The sequence below is a fragment of the Triturus cristatus genome, chromosome 11 (assembly GCF_964204655.1).
Source record: "Triturus cristatus chromosome 11, aTriCri1.1, whole genome shotgun sequence".
Taxonomy (NCBI): domain Eukaryota; kingdom Metazoa; phylum Chordata; class Amphibia; order Caudata; family Salamandridae; genus Triturus; species Triturus cristatus.
The window spans coordinates 964,643,936-964,658,572 of record NC_140594.1 but is presented as its reverse complement, the minus strand read 5'-3'; the positions used below and the strand labels follow the sequence as shown (position 1 = coordinate 964,658,572).

The 14,637-nt window shown below is 47.4% G+C and overlaps 1 protein-coding gene across 15 annotated transcripts in view; it reads right to left on the bottom strand.

The window, feature by feature from the left end:
• Positions 1 to 2,074: 2,074 nt before the first annotated feature.
• TRIP12 (thyroid hormone receptor interactor 12) overlaps positions 2,075 to 14,637 on the bottom strand; it is a 1,120,962-nt gene continuing 1,108,399 nt past the window's right edge. For all 15 annotated transcript variants that reach the window (XM_085634980.1, XM_085634991.1, XM_085634979.1 and 12 more), the window contains one exon: positions 2,075 to 3,444. In XM_085634980.1, the coding sequence (XP_085491106.1) occupies positions 3,248 to 3,444 (197 nt within the window). In that variant the 3' untranslated portion in view covers positions 2,075 to 3,247. The remainder of the gene's footprint in view (positions 3,445 to 14,637) is intronic.

The following is a 14,637-nucleotide window of genomic DNA, read 5'->3' as shown; positions in this document are numbered from 1 at the left end:
CTGGTGCCAGCAGATAAGATAGTGCCTTAATTGACACACATTAGTTTTGGTGTTGCTGTTCTAACAGATCTGCTGTGAACAGTGTGTGTTACTTAGCACCAATTGAAGTATTACTGAAAGATTTTCAAACTTCAGGCAAGCTCTTGAGGAAACATCAAAGATTAGGACTCTTTACCAGGGATTAGCCACTGAAATGTGTAATGGAAAAAAAACAGTGAATGGCCACCCCAATCAACACCTACATTCCTAGCTCCTTGAAGCAGAGCAGGCTTGGTATAGCTTGGCATACGTTTAACTATACAGCGGCAACAAGAAGATGAAAGAATAAAATGCTATCCTCATGTAAATTGCTTGTGGTTAGTGAACTCCCATGGGAAAAGGAGCATGGCAAAACCTTTTGGGGATAAAAAAAATTAAGACTGGCTTAGCAACCAGGCAGCCTACAGCAGGATAGGTAGTAAAAAAAAAAAGAAGCAGTGGCTCTAATCACTGGCACTGAAGGGTGAAGACCAAAGGAGAGAAAAATTTTGGCAGAACAATGAGAAATGGTCCCTACTCAATTAATTCATTACAAGGATGTCTGTTCATTAAGCGCCACATAAAAGGTAAGACAAATCTATGAGTGATAATCAGTGTACTAGGCATTTTATAATGTTAGGGAAGTGAGACTTGATGAGTGACAAGGATCAGATGAAAAACTGAAAGGGATAAAGAACATTCAGATAATAACTGCAGAGTGCAACCATAGTTTTACTCTAGAGGTTAAGTTGAAAATGGCAATGCCTTGTGTTGCACCCAAGAGATAAGATTTTTTTTTAAAACAAGCACAGATGTACTATTAAAGTAATCAAAGAACCATGTTCTCAAAATGAAACTGAACAAAAGTGTGGGTTAATAACATACTCGGAACATGCTGAATAAGAAGTCTGCTACACTCACAGGCCAACATACTCTGAATCCTGTAAGAGTGATGTCTAGTCTTCACAAATTTTCCTGAAACAAATTTGATACAACCTTGTATGGTATGTACGGTATATGACCGCAGTGAGCGGGTAATGTGCAAATGATCCATTTAAAATCTTCATTGTTTGAAAGACTTTTAGGTTCACTCAAATGAAAAGAGCTTTAACATTGGTTACCTGCACATAGAACATGGGGGAGAAATATTAATTAGAAATAACTAGTGTTCATTTATTTTGCTGATTGTGGTTGTTCATCATTGTGGCAACATTATAAATACAGACTCCATTTTTAAGTTGCACAATAACTTTTCAGTCCTTGACTTAGCTTCATCTGTGCGCTTTTCCATTGACATTGTCCTTTTGCAAACCTCCAACGTGGGTCAGTGTTTAACTTGGATTTTATCTCTTCTGTCACCAAGTGATTTGCATCCAGATTCTGGCGAGTTGCATGGACGGCTTGGATTTTGTGTCAGCACTAGGAGCATATCCTGAATGTTTTGAGAATTCTTCAGATGTTGACGCAGCTGTAGAACAAAACTGTGAGTAGCAGGAATCTGAAGAATGTTCAGCTCAGTATGTAGATTACCATCTTGTTTCAGTCTCAAGCCACCTAGAATCAACATATGCTGCTGATAATTTTGGTATAAGGGTCCTTAAGTGCGACATACATTCTAAATATGGGAGCTGTTGAGTTAAAGACTTTGAAATATGTCCTTTATTTGATTTACATAAGCAACATGTCCAGCTACTGTAGCTTGGTTTTGCAGTTAACACTGCATGTTACATTTTACTTTCTTTACAAATATGGGAACCATTTAATGACCTCTCAATTATGATAGCCACCAAAGGTAAAATTACATACCTTACAGAAAATATAAATTTACATATATAGAAAAGGTTCCTGAACAAATGTTGGAAAGTGTCAACTGAACGTTCCTAAATCACAAAAAATGTAAACGAGACATTCACTGCTTAACAGTAAAGATATTCTAAACCAACAAAGCTGTACAAGCACCTGCAATTTGTATTAACCTATGTATGATAATTGTGAAGGCAAAATTTGTGATTTGAAAGTAAACAACTAACAGATGCAGAAAACTGAACAAAAAAGGTGAAGCAAACTTTTTTTTATTTATATTCAGGTAAAAACATTAACCTGATGAAGTAAATTATTGCAGATTTGATAAATCAGCACATAAAACAGTTGGACAGAGCATTGCTTACAGGTGCTTCATCTGTGTCAAAAGACAAAGGCTGAACTGTTTGTTCCAAGCTAGCACTGAAAAAAAATGCAAAATAAATGAAACGAACTGAAGCAAGAACAGGGGATTTGTCTTCCGTAACAGGGATTGAGACTGCTTAGGTTTTCTTTTAATATTTTTACATTACATCAATTTGAAATGCTCTGGCCATATAATAATAAATATTGGCCAGCCCAATCTTTTGAAGTCTTCAACTACAGAAAAGAAGAAACTTCCAGTATGAGACTTCAGATGTCTGAAATAACTATGTAAACAGTTTTAGTGTGTCATGTAATCTGAAAAGGGCTGTAGCCAACAAATTTACTACAACATTAAAACTAAGCTATAAGAAAAATTCCACCTAGTTACGGAGGTTGAATTATATATTTTTTTTACAATATATTTTAATTTAGTAAAATTTAAATTATATCTTAATTTGAGGGAATCATGAGCTCAGAAGCTCATGCTAAAAAATGGTAACTGTCTTCAGTGAGTTGTACACAAAAGAATTTGTGAATTGCACATTAGACAACACATAAGGGAGGGAAATCTGAGGCAAGTGAAATTACACAGAACTACGCTACTAAACTTAATTTGTCAAATACATATGTTAATTTCTGTACTTATGTACAAAAGTTGTCTTTGGAGGAAAAAATGCAGACTTAGCTAGATGGATTCACACAGCCCAGTATTAAACTGCACAGCCACATTTATTGTTTCAGCCTGGAAAAACATCCCTTCCTTTTCTTTTTCAAATTCACACAGCAAAGCAAGTTAAAAACTTCACTCATCAAATAAATGATAATTTAAACAATAACTTGCTAAAGAAACTTTGTCACAACAACTTTCCGGGCCTGATCATTTGTGTCCACGGGGCCATAAATTGATCTATCAACCAAGCGTCCTTTTTTTATAATCTGCAAGCTGTTTTTCTACAACAAGAAGGCGCAACGTGTTGCCTTGAGTCAGGTGATATATTTAGAAAAGAAATCATGATTTGTTTTCCTTTGCTGTAACAGGCAGACATTGCATTTTTCATTGTGATCAGGAAAGATGGAATGACTGCTGCCCTTCTCTTGCTGCTATCAACAGTTTTTCACGCATTATTTCAATACTTGAATAGTCCGGCAGCTTGAGATAGTTCACACAAGTCATTACTGAGGGCAAGAAGTCATCTGGATTTTCCGTGGATTCAAATGTCTTGCGAACAATTGTCAATGGAGGATTTAAACTTCGGAAGCCTGTGTGAGGAAAAAGAAAAAGTGTAATGTGAGCAACAACTTGAATTTTAGCAGAACTACTACTACTCTTTTAATCATCAATCTATTTGTCAAAGACCCTTTGTCGGACAACATTTCAACTTTTAAGCTTGGACACACTAATGCGTGAGATGCATGTGAAAGGGTAAATACGTTATTCATTCTCACACATTTTCTACATTTTAGTTTAAACTTTTCTTTTTTAAATATCTGCTAAACTTTGAAAAAAGATCACATTTCTCTATTGATTTTAAATCCCCCAAGACTCTGAGGTCCAGGATTGGGCAAAGGCCCCCATCCATCTTTGGGACAAAGTATCGGGAATAGCATGCTTGACCGATTTCATGTTCTGGCAAAAACTCCACAGCTCCCTTCTGTAGCATCTCTGCCAACAACTTGCTGCAGGAGGAATAGGTGTACCTGTGAAATGTCTGAGTGAGGAAGGGGGAATTAAGGGTGAGTGGAACTGGTAGGAGATACAACACTTTACAGGGTCAGTAGGACATGCTGGTCTTAAGTTATGGCCTTCCAAGCCCGTTGAAAGAGGCTATCCAGCCTCCCACCAGTCTCGAGTACCCAGACAAATGCTAACTAGAGCTTCTTCTATTATGTATATTACGTTTAGTCTCCATTTTGGCTCTCCATTTTAACTTAGCGTAGTTTTTCTGCAATGGTTGGCATATGCTTTTCCCTATTGCGCAAAAGTACTTTGCACCATTTATTTCTGATCAACATTGGTCGGTCATGGGTGCATTACTAGAAGGCTGGGCAGCAGAGGTGAGTCTCCTATCGGATGGAGGTTTGTCGTCACATCGAACAAGTTACTATAAGTAACGCTTTATCTGGTAGAGACTATCTAGCTGCAGATTCCTTACTCTAGTATTATCCCCAGTGGTCAGACTGGAGCCAGAATTTATTTTGAGTGAGTAGTACCCCTGTGCGCCGGTAGGTGGCATCATCTGTGCCAAAAGTGATGTGTGGTGCTTATATAGGCTCCAACACAGCACACAGACGCCAGTTTCTTGTTGCAACTTACCACACCATGAGCATGGAGCCACGAAGAACACTTACTACTGGTATGTGGAACTAGGACCCTGAAGGACGAGTTACTTACCTTCGGTAATGATGTATCTGGTAGAGACACAGTCTAGCTGCAGATTCCTCAACTTCGAATATCCCTAGGCGTCAGACTGGATCTGGAAAACTATCCGCAACAGCACCTCTGTGCGCTGGGGGCGGTGCCGCGCGGCTCCGCCCCGACGTCGTCCACGGACATGACGTCAGTGAAACCATATAAGCCCCTCCCGGCGCGCTGACGTCAGTTTTCGTTGGAGAGACTTTTCAGCGCCATAACGCGGAGCCACCAGCAAAAAACAGAGTATGGGAACAGTGTGCGAAAAAGATGAAAAAGATAGAAAGTGAATGTTGAAAACAGCCCCATAAAGTACAGTGCCAAGCACGGTACACTGAAAAATAATGAAGGAAAGAGCAGAGCACCGCTCTGAGAAGCAACCCCCCAAGAGCGGAGGCTAAACCCTCCCACGAGGCAGAAAAGATGTGAAAAACATCAAGACAGACCACTGGAAGTCCGAAACCATGACATAACTGTGAAGGGCAACAAGGCCAGCACACAGGAGCATTGACAATCCACCAGAAGTGAATACCAGAAAGGGACGTTGTAACTCCTGTAAGAGAGTAATAGACTAAAGCAGAGCCAATCGACTTCAAACCAATGAACCACAGGGGTGGGAGAGACCCCAAGGCCAATGGAAAAGGAGGGAGGAGAGTGAACATGAACAGACCTCACACTGGACGACCCATGGCGTAGGGATGTAAAAGGACATATGACACATGAACATACCACCCAATCACCAGACTGGGTGGAGCAGAGCATAAGCATCCTGTTTAGGTGTGAAGTGAAAATGTCACCCCGCAGGAAGACAAAGCCACCCGAAGGAAGGCGAATGCGGGAAACCCATCCTGAAAAGCTCCTCGCAGAACGGGGAGGATGGGCGGGCGTTAAGGAATCTGCAGCTTGACTGTGTCTCTACCAGATACATCGTTACCGAAGGTAACCCCTCCATCTGATAGAGACATCTAGCCGCAGATTCCTTAACTTAGAATAGATATCAAAGCCATACCCATAGAGGAGGCGGGTCTGTGAGCAAACCCCACCAAGTTCCGGAAGAACTTAGCTGTCAACAAGTGACGAAACACAGTGGGGACAGCAATGCCAGCGGAGCCAACACCAGACCATGAAGCTCTGAAAAGAGCGGAAAACTATGGGAGGCAAAAGCACCACGAACCGTTAAAGAACAGCTTAAAAAAAAAAAAAAAAAAAAAAAAACATGTGTATACCAGGGTGAGAGAAAGAAGCACAGAGCCAGAAATGTGGGTGTGGAAGTGAGAGTGCATGGGTTTGTAAAAAGCAAAACGGTATGACAGTCAGCGCATACCGGTCGAGTGTGCACAACAGTGGAAAAAAGCAGTGCCGAACCTGCACCAGCTAAGATACGTGGAGCAGCAGTGACTGGCTGCCGACCCATGGCCAGAAAGTGCCGGCATTACCAGAACACAAGACACTCCAGTAAGCAGTCACTCTTTCACAAGACATGAGAGGGCGGACGGCAACAAGCAGAAGCACCCAGAACAGAACCACAGTAAGACTGGTAGTCATGTGGAAGACAGGAATACACAGAAACATACAGTGTGGATGCAAGAACCACACCAAGTATAGGGAAATCCCCCTGTAGGGTAGCGTTAGCAGCCCAGATGTGTAGTATGCATCACCAGGTAGGCAACCGGCAAAAAGGGCCACCAACAAGCCAGACACATACACAAGAGCTTGCACCAAGAGCAGAACGGGGCGAAGACCACTGACACTGCAGCAAGGAACATTGCCTGCGCGATACCGTTGTGGGAAGAGCACAGAGTAGATATAAAAAAATGAGACATCTAAAAAGGATGTGTGGCATAAAACAAGACAAGGGTACGCCATAAGTACCAACAGTCATGTGGAAGCAGAGTGGGACTGGACAATGGTCAGATCCGTAAGCGACATCCGCCACCCTTCTGGGAGGAGCCACGGTCCTCCGCTAGACAGATGAGGAGGTGGAGCAGGACACGAAAGTCGAAACAGTCAGGACCAACGTAATGGCGTAAGGATGTACAGACAAGACCACCCAAGAAAGAGAGTATCCCGAAGAGAATACTCCCCTTGAGAGAGTTAAAGCAGGAACCTAAAGCAGAAGCGTGAAAAACACATGCGTGGAAGGCAACAGGGAAATAGGAAAGAACTACTGTTTGGGAAGTGTCCAGAAAATGAGGGCACAAAGCAGTGTACAGCATAGACATACGTGGTGAAGACGCCACCACCTATAGAAAAGCCCAGACAGGGCTGAAGTACGAGAAAGCACTACCCATCCCGGAGAACGGAGGATAGAACCAGTCACCACAGAAGCGGAAGAAAGAACGCAGGCACCATATGATAGCGAACATACCAGCGTGCCCCCACAGTACGCGCAAACACGGAAGAGTTGCGCCATGCAGCGGCTCCGCCCTTGCACTATATGATGGCAAGGCGTCAGCCGCAGAAAAACTGTGCCAGAACGGAACAGAACAAGGGGTCCCAAGGGGGATTGGCTGGTGAAAAGAAGAGCAGCCACATGGACAAAGAGGAACACAGCGAAGCTGAAATACGACCCCTGGAAAAGTCAGGCAGAGCCTTATGGTAGGGAACCCCTACTGAGGCTACGAAGTACTACGGACAACCGTAGACCCCAACTGTAACAAAGTGCAATAGAGCGACGCCAAGGTGTGGGTCGCATAACAGCAGAAAGAGTACAGAACCTGTGTGAGGAAGACTCCATAGGAGCGTACCAAGTCTTCCTTGTAGGAAGGTAGCTGTATAATAGCCAGCCAATGCCCCACATAGGGTAAGTCTTAACCCCTCCGAAGGGGGTCCTTGGGATAAGGTCACAGTCAGAGGACTGAAAAGAAGGCACAACCGCCTACACCATCTGGGTACTACATGAAGAATCCAGGACTCAAAACATACAAGGCAACATTGCCTATGCAGATGAAAAGGATACCACAAGGTCAGAAAAACTAGGCCGCAAGTCCAGAAAGTCATGGTAGACCAGACATGAGGCGGGAGACCGCTGAATCAGCGGGGCAGTCAAATAGGTCCACGCCATTGAATGGCAGATCTCCAAGAGCATCCCGAAAATTGTCTGGGAAATTACTGTAGCGCCGCCATGCATGGCGGAGCAAAGCAACCGACAGGGCGAGTGCCCTACCCACAGAGTCAGTTGCATCAAGGGACGATCGAAGGGAAAATTGCCCCTTTCCCCTGCCATCGAGAAGAAGCTGATGTAATTCAGCCCGGGGCCCTTCTGGGAGAGAAGGAAGAAGGAGCTCAACTAAGTCCCCAAAGGCAAAGGAAGCACGTGTGAACACGCAAGACGTGTTTAATGCACAGAAGCCCGCACTGGCAGAGGCAAAAATGTGGCGACCACATGTCTCCAACCACCTAGATTCCCTAGTGGGAGGTAACAATGGTAAAGTGGAGGAAGGCTGCAAGTCAATAGCTGCCTGGACAACCAGACCCTGCGCTCTAGGGTGAAGAGACAGGCAGAGAGGATCATCCGGGGCCGGACGTTGCCGGCAAGCAATGGCCCGATCAATAGGGTCACCAGAAGAAGGCCGTGCCCAGGTACCAAGCAAGATGTCAAACAAAGACCCACCAAGGGGCAGCAAAGGCTCCACCTCAACAAGCTCCATGTGGAGGAGATCCAATAAAAGATCAGAGGGCAGGGAAACCACAGGGGGCTGAAAGCGAATAATATCTGCCGCCCTGCGAATAGCCCGTGTGAAAGCTGCACTAGCTTCAGTCGCCATTTAGGGGGGCGACAATAAACCGTTGGTAGGAGACGGTTGGAGACTAACCCGTCCACTAGAGAGTAAAAGTGGAGGAGCCAGAGGTTGATCTGAAGGCCACGGAACGCTAGGTACCTGCACCATGGGGCACCAAAACGACCTCGGGCACGGGGAGTCCAGAGCAATGTCAACTTCCTGGAAGAGAGGAGTCGCAGGGGACGGCGTCGTATCGACGTCGAGAACCTCCAGAGGGGACTCGGCCTGGGCACGGTCCGACGGCGATCCAGCCCCTATATGCGGGAAGGAAAGATGTCGATAGGGCGTTGAACTCGGTGCCGCATCCGACGTCCGCGCTGGAAGCCGCACAGGGCTATGCGGTGACTGGATGGGTGGGCTGGACAGACGACTGGGAGGGCCCTCTGGGCCGTGTCCCGCTGTCGTATCGACTCCAGAACCGGAGTCGATGCACGCAGCCGGCGCCGAGAACAAATCTGCTGGTGAAGACCCGACATGAGTGCCTTCCACCCCTGTGGGACCCGAAGGCGCACCAGGGAGAGGGGGTGACCCAAAGAAAGAGAGGAGGGCCTTGGAATAAGCCTCCATTTGGTCCTGTGTCGCTCCAACCCCTGGGAAGGGAGGGTATGGAGGAGACGACTGCTGGGAACCGGTGCCTGGCAAAGATCGAGAGCAACGGGCCCCAGCATCACGTTTAAGGGAGGACCACCTCTGCGACTTAAGTTTGTGCTTACCCGTCTCCGAACGACATCCTTGGGAACGATCTCGGGAGAGGGCCCGATCCCGAGAGAGAGAGAGAACGGCAGTACGAAGGTGCAGGACCTGAGCACCCTTAAGGGCTTAGGTTTCCTTTGTTGACAGGCGTCGCACTCTTCGGAGTCGTGGTGTTCTCCCAGGCACCACATACTTACGGCGCGCGGGTCCGTGACAGACATCTGGCGCGCACAGGTCTCACACGCTTTAAAGACCGAAGGCATTGCACACTGTTCCGTGACGCCGTCGAGAAGGCCCGAAAAACAGGCCAAGGAACCGCTGGTTTTCCAGGATCCGCGTTGGGACATGGAAAAGAAGAAAACTGATGTCAGCGCACCAGGAGGGGCTTATATGGCTCCACTGACGTCACATCCGTGGCCGACATCAGGGCGGCACCACCCCCGGCGCGCAGAGGTGCTGCTGCGGAAAGTTTTCCGCATCTAGTCTGACGCCTGGGGGATATTTTAAGTTAAGGAATCTGTGGCTAGATGTCTATCAGATAAGAGAATAGCTCTGTACCTATAAATCTTCGCAGACCTAGGAGGATGGGTGGGCCAGTAAGGAATCTGTGACTCGATAAGGGTCTCTACCAGATAAGGCATTACAGAGCGCAAGTACTTGTTCATCCGATAGAGACTTCTAGCCGCAGTTTCCTTACCTTAGAATAGAAACGAAAGCAATACCTCCCTGGAGGAGGGTCGGCAAACAAAATTTAGACCAGAAAGTCTTGCAGGACAGAACGGACCCGACTGTTCAGGCAGTAGTGCTTGCTGAAAGTGAAAAGCAAGGCCCATCTTGCAGATGTTCATTACCAGAACTCCACAAGCTAACGCAGAGGTCACAGCCTTTGGCCTGGCAGAATGAGCATGCAAACCCTCAGGGGGTTTCTGCTTGGCCAATGCGTAGCATATCCTAATGTACAGTACAAACCATTGGATGATTTGTTCGTTTTTGCAAGGCCTTTCCTTTCTTGGCTCGGACATATCGCACAAAGAGTTGACTGTCAACCCGGAATAGTTTTGTGTGGTCAAGGTAGAATTGCATTGCTCTTTTTGGGTCCAGCCAGTAGTTTCTCTCCACTTTCTTAGAGGGATGAGGCGGAGCATAAAAGGTAGGCAAAGTGAAGGACTAGCCTACATGGAACAGGGCGATTACCTTCGGCAAGAAGGATGCTCGAGTCCAAAAGAGCAATTTGTCGGGGGAAAAAGTTGCATGGAGGTTGAGGTAACAGTGTTTTCAGTTCACTGACCCTCCGAGCAGATGTGATTGTCAACAGAAACGCCATCTTGACGGTGAGGAGCCTAAGAGGGCAGGCGTGAAGCGGCTCAAAGGGAACACACAATTGAAAGGTGTAAGAACCAAGTTGAGGTATAACAAAGGGAGCTGGATGAAATATGTGCTGCAGATCTTTAAGGAACATATTTACAACAGGGGACTTGAAGAGGGAAGGCTGATCTGTCAGCTGTAGATAGGCGGAGATGACAGATAAATAACCCATCAACATGCCCAATGCAGAGCCCTGCTGGGCCAGGGTAAGAAACAAAATAAATTAGGAAAGGGGTTCAGGTAAAAGGTCAAACTGGTTGACTGTACGACAAGACACAAACTTGCTCCACCAGCTGGTGCATACTGTCTTTGCGGAGAATGGCTGAGCTGCCAAAAATACAATACAGACTTCAAGTTGAAGGTCGAAAATTGTCAACTGTCCCAGCTCAATCTCCGCACATAAGGCAGAGCGTTGACAAGTTTGGGTGGAGTACCCCCCCCTGCTGGTGGATAGAAGATCCTCTCGAAGGGACAGCCTGATTGGAGGACTGATCGACATGCTCAACAGGTCAAGATACCAGACTCTCCAAGCCCAGTCCGTCCTCAGCCACAAGAATGGCTTGGGCCCAGTCTTTCATGATCTTCTTGAGAACTCCAGGCAGAAGTGGTTTGGGAGGAAAGGTGGACAGGAGGCCGAAGCTCAACTCTAAATGCATCTCCGAGCAAGATTTACCTTGGGAACTTCAGCGTGCACAATTGCTGACATTGTGCCTTCACAGTGGTGATGAACAGATCTAACCAAGGCTCACCCCATGGCTGAAAGACCTTGGTCTACCTCCAATTGGACACCATTCATGATCTGTTAGGCATCTTTGGGTGAATTTGTCCGGTCTGCTGGGTGTTCATTGAGCCCCGCCAGGTGATGAACCACAAGGGAAATGCCCCTGTCCTTGATGGAGAGTAGAAAGGCTTGCAATGCCAATCAATCACAGAGCTAAAACAGATGGATGTGGAGTCCAGATTCCAGAAAAGACCAGAGTCCTCTGATCTCCACCTCTTCCAGGTGGCCGACTCATCGCAGGAGTGACAAATCTGTCACTACTGTTAGATCTGGTTGGGGAAGGGAGAGGAGTCAGTCGTTAACCCAATGGCATCCATAAGCCACCACTGTAGAGATTTTGTAGGGACCTCTGAGATCTGGATCATGTCGGAGAGATTCCCCTGATGCTGCGCCCACTGGAATTTCAGGTCCCACTACAGAGCCTGCATATGCCAACGGCATGCATCACTAGCAGGATGCCATGAGGTCCAGCAGTCTCAGATTCAGTTTCACCAAAACCCAGGATACAGGCTGAAATATCAGCATCACAATGAATATCCAGAACTCGTTTGGGAGGATAAGCTTGAAACTGCACTGTATTCTGAAAATCTCCAATGAAAGGGTGTGTCGGAGAAGGGATCAGGTGTGATTTTAGCACATTTATACTGAACCCCAGCGGGTGCAGGAGGTCGGCCGTAGTCTGGAGGTGGGAGTTGACCACCCGGGGCAAGCTCACCTTTAACAGCCAGTCGTTGAAATAGGGGAAGATTGTCACCTCTGATCTCCGCAGATCAGCTGCAACCACAACCATCACCTTGGTGAACACCCAAGGGACACTGGTAAGGCCAAACGGGGAACAAAGCAAACTGAAAGTGCTGGTGGCCTAGGGTGAACCGCAAGTAACATCTGTGGGCAGGCAGGACTGGAACATGGAAGTATGTGTCCTGCAAGTCCAACGCTACCATCCAGTCTCCCAGGTCCAGGGCAGAAAGTACTTAAGCAAGTGTGAGCATTTTGAATGTCTCCTTTTTCAGGAAGAAATTAAGAGGGAGCAGCTCTAGGATAGGATAAAGGCCTCTGTTTTTTTGGGCACCAGAAAGTAGCTGGATTAACACCAACAAGCTACTTCTTTTGCCTAAACCTTCGCTATGGCTTCCACTGTCTAGCCGACTAAAGAGATGTGGTCCTCTGTCAGCAGGTCCCAAGTGGGTAGAATTAGTGGAGGGGTAGTCAAAAGGGGAGGGAGTAGTCCCTCTGGACAATCTGGAGAACCCAGCAATCAGATGTTATCGACCTCCAGTGGTGCAGGTGATGGGGGTATCCTGCCTCCCATGGATCCCGATGGTCCGAAGGCAAACTAAAGAGGCTTGGAGACTGAGGACGGGTGGTTGAATGGCTACCTGACGAGAGAGGGAGGGATGGAGAGAGTGAGTGAGGGAGGGAGGGTGTGTGTTGTGCGGCATCCTCTGACACACAGGGGCTGGGAAGCATGTGGGCCGTGGTGGCTGGTTGGGTAGAGATGTGGCTGGAAGCCCATTCGGTGGCCACAAACAGTTCGAACAGTGGACTGGGGTTGGCGAAGGGTTGTGGAAAGGCCAGAGGCTCTAGCACTGTTGTCCTTGAAGCACTCCAGCACAGAGTCCGCCTTCTCTCCAAAGAGACAGGAACCATCAAAGTGCATGTCCACGAACTAGGCCTGGACATCGCCCAAAAAAAAATCAGTGGTTCTCAACCAGGTAGGGCACCTATGGGCCACTGACTATGAATTTGCTCACCCTAGTGGGTCGGCTGTATCCAGCCACACCCGATAGCGAACTTCGATGTATCTCTCCCATTGGGAACTGCCTGAGTAAGTATGGCCCGGACCTCCTCCGGGACGATAAACAGCGCCTGCTCAACTGAGTCCCAAAGCAAGTGGGAGTATTGGGCCAAAAGGTATGCAGTGTTCATCTACAACAGTGCCAGGCAGGCGGAAGAGAACATCTTCCCCATGGTATCCAGCGTCTTTGATTCTCTGTTCGGTTGAGTGGTAGGGAATGTGGCAGGATTAACTTTGGAAGTGGAGGCTTGAACCAACAAGCACTCCGGGATAGGATGCTAAATGAGGAAGATGGGGTCTCCACATGGCACGCCGATGGGTTTGGACCAGGACCCCCCCTTCGGAGTAGGCTGTCCCCAAGTGTTTTGTTAAATGGGGGAAGCGATTTGAGTGGGGTCAATTCTGTCTGAAGCACCTCTGTCAAGATGTTCTCCTTAACTGTCAAAGATGAAGGTCCTGGACCTCAGCTGCCCTCCCTACCACAATAACAAATGAAGCTCAGTAAGAGCAGAGACCAAGTTAGTATCTGGGGAGGTGTCCAGACCACTGGCATCTGCCAGATCCTCACATCAGGTGTCCTCAGAGACATCTACGGGCTGGTATTCATCAGGGTCCAGTGGCCCCTTCCAACCAGCTCCAAGTTCTAGTCCTCAGGAACAGAGTGCAGGCTCCAGCCCGGAAGGAATGCCTCCAGTCGGCATCAGATGGCGCCCATCTAGTTTAGTGGTAGAGTCGGGGATGAGTGGCTCGATTGGCATCAGTCTGGATCAGTCCATGGATTCAAGGGATCCGAGTGGTGCCAAGAGCAAGCATGCCAGCAGAAAACCAAAAAGGGCCTGTCCCAAAACTGCGGGGCCAGTTGGTGCACCAGCGGGGACAGGCCGCCAAAATGTGAGGTCCATGGCCTCATAACACTCATTGAGTTAGGCAGGGATTGCTCCAGGAAACTCGGGGAGGTGCAAAGATATCCCTGACTGAGGCTCAGTCGCAGAGCCAGGCCATGAAGGTAGACGTTCCCTCATCTCTAATCGGATGACTAACAGAGGGCGCGGAGTCGAAGATCTCAGAATTCTTGTTCCTCTTATGCTTGTGGGACTTATCCAAACAACTTAGAGTAACACTTGGAATGGCTCCACGACCTTCCCCTCAACCGGGATTGAGACTGTCGAGCAGCAAGGAGCTTGGGGACTGCTCCCTCAAGGCCTTGGAATACATGGCAAGACAATCATCGCCAGTCTTGGCTTCGTGGTTGCACTCGAGGGACCAAAGCCAGATGAAGTGGGGATCTGTAAAATGTTCTGGTGACAGGTGCCACAGGGCTGGAAATCAGCCTTCAACGTGGACATCCCTGCTACATCAGAAGACAATGTCTCAAAAATCTTCGACAAGAGTCCAAAAAAATTCTGTCAAAGTGACGGAGGTAACTTCTATGGATCCGCACTGACTGGCGCAAAAAGAAAGGACATCAGCACACTGGGTGGTGCCTATAGAGGCACTGTGCCAGTTACGCCTTGTGCGGACGACTCAGATGATGCCACACACAGCCGAATGATATCACCTACTGGCACACAGGGGTCCTGCTCACAAAAAAGCTTCTGGATCCAGTCTGACACCTGGGGATAAT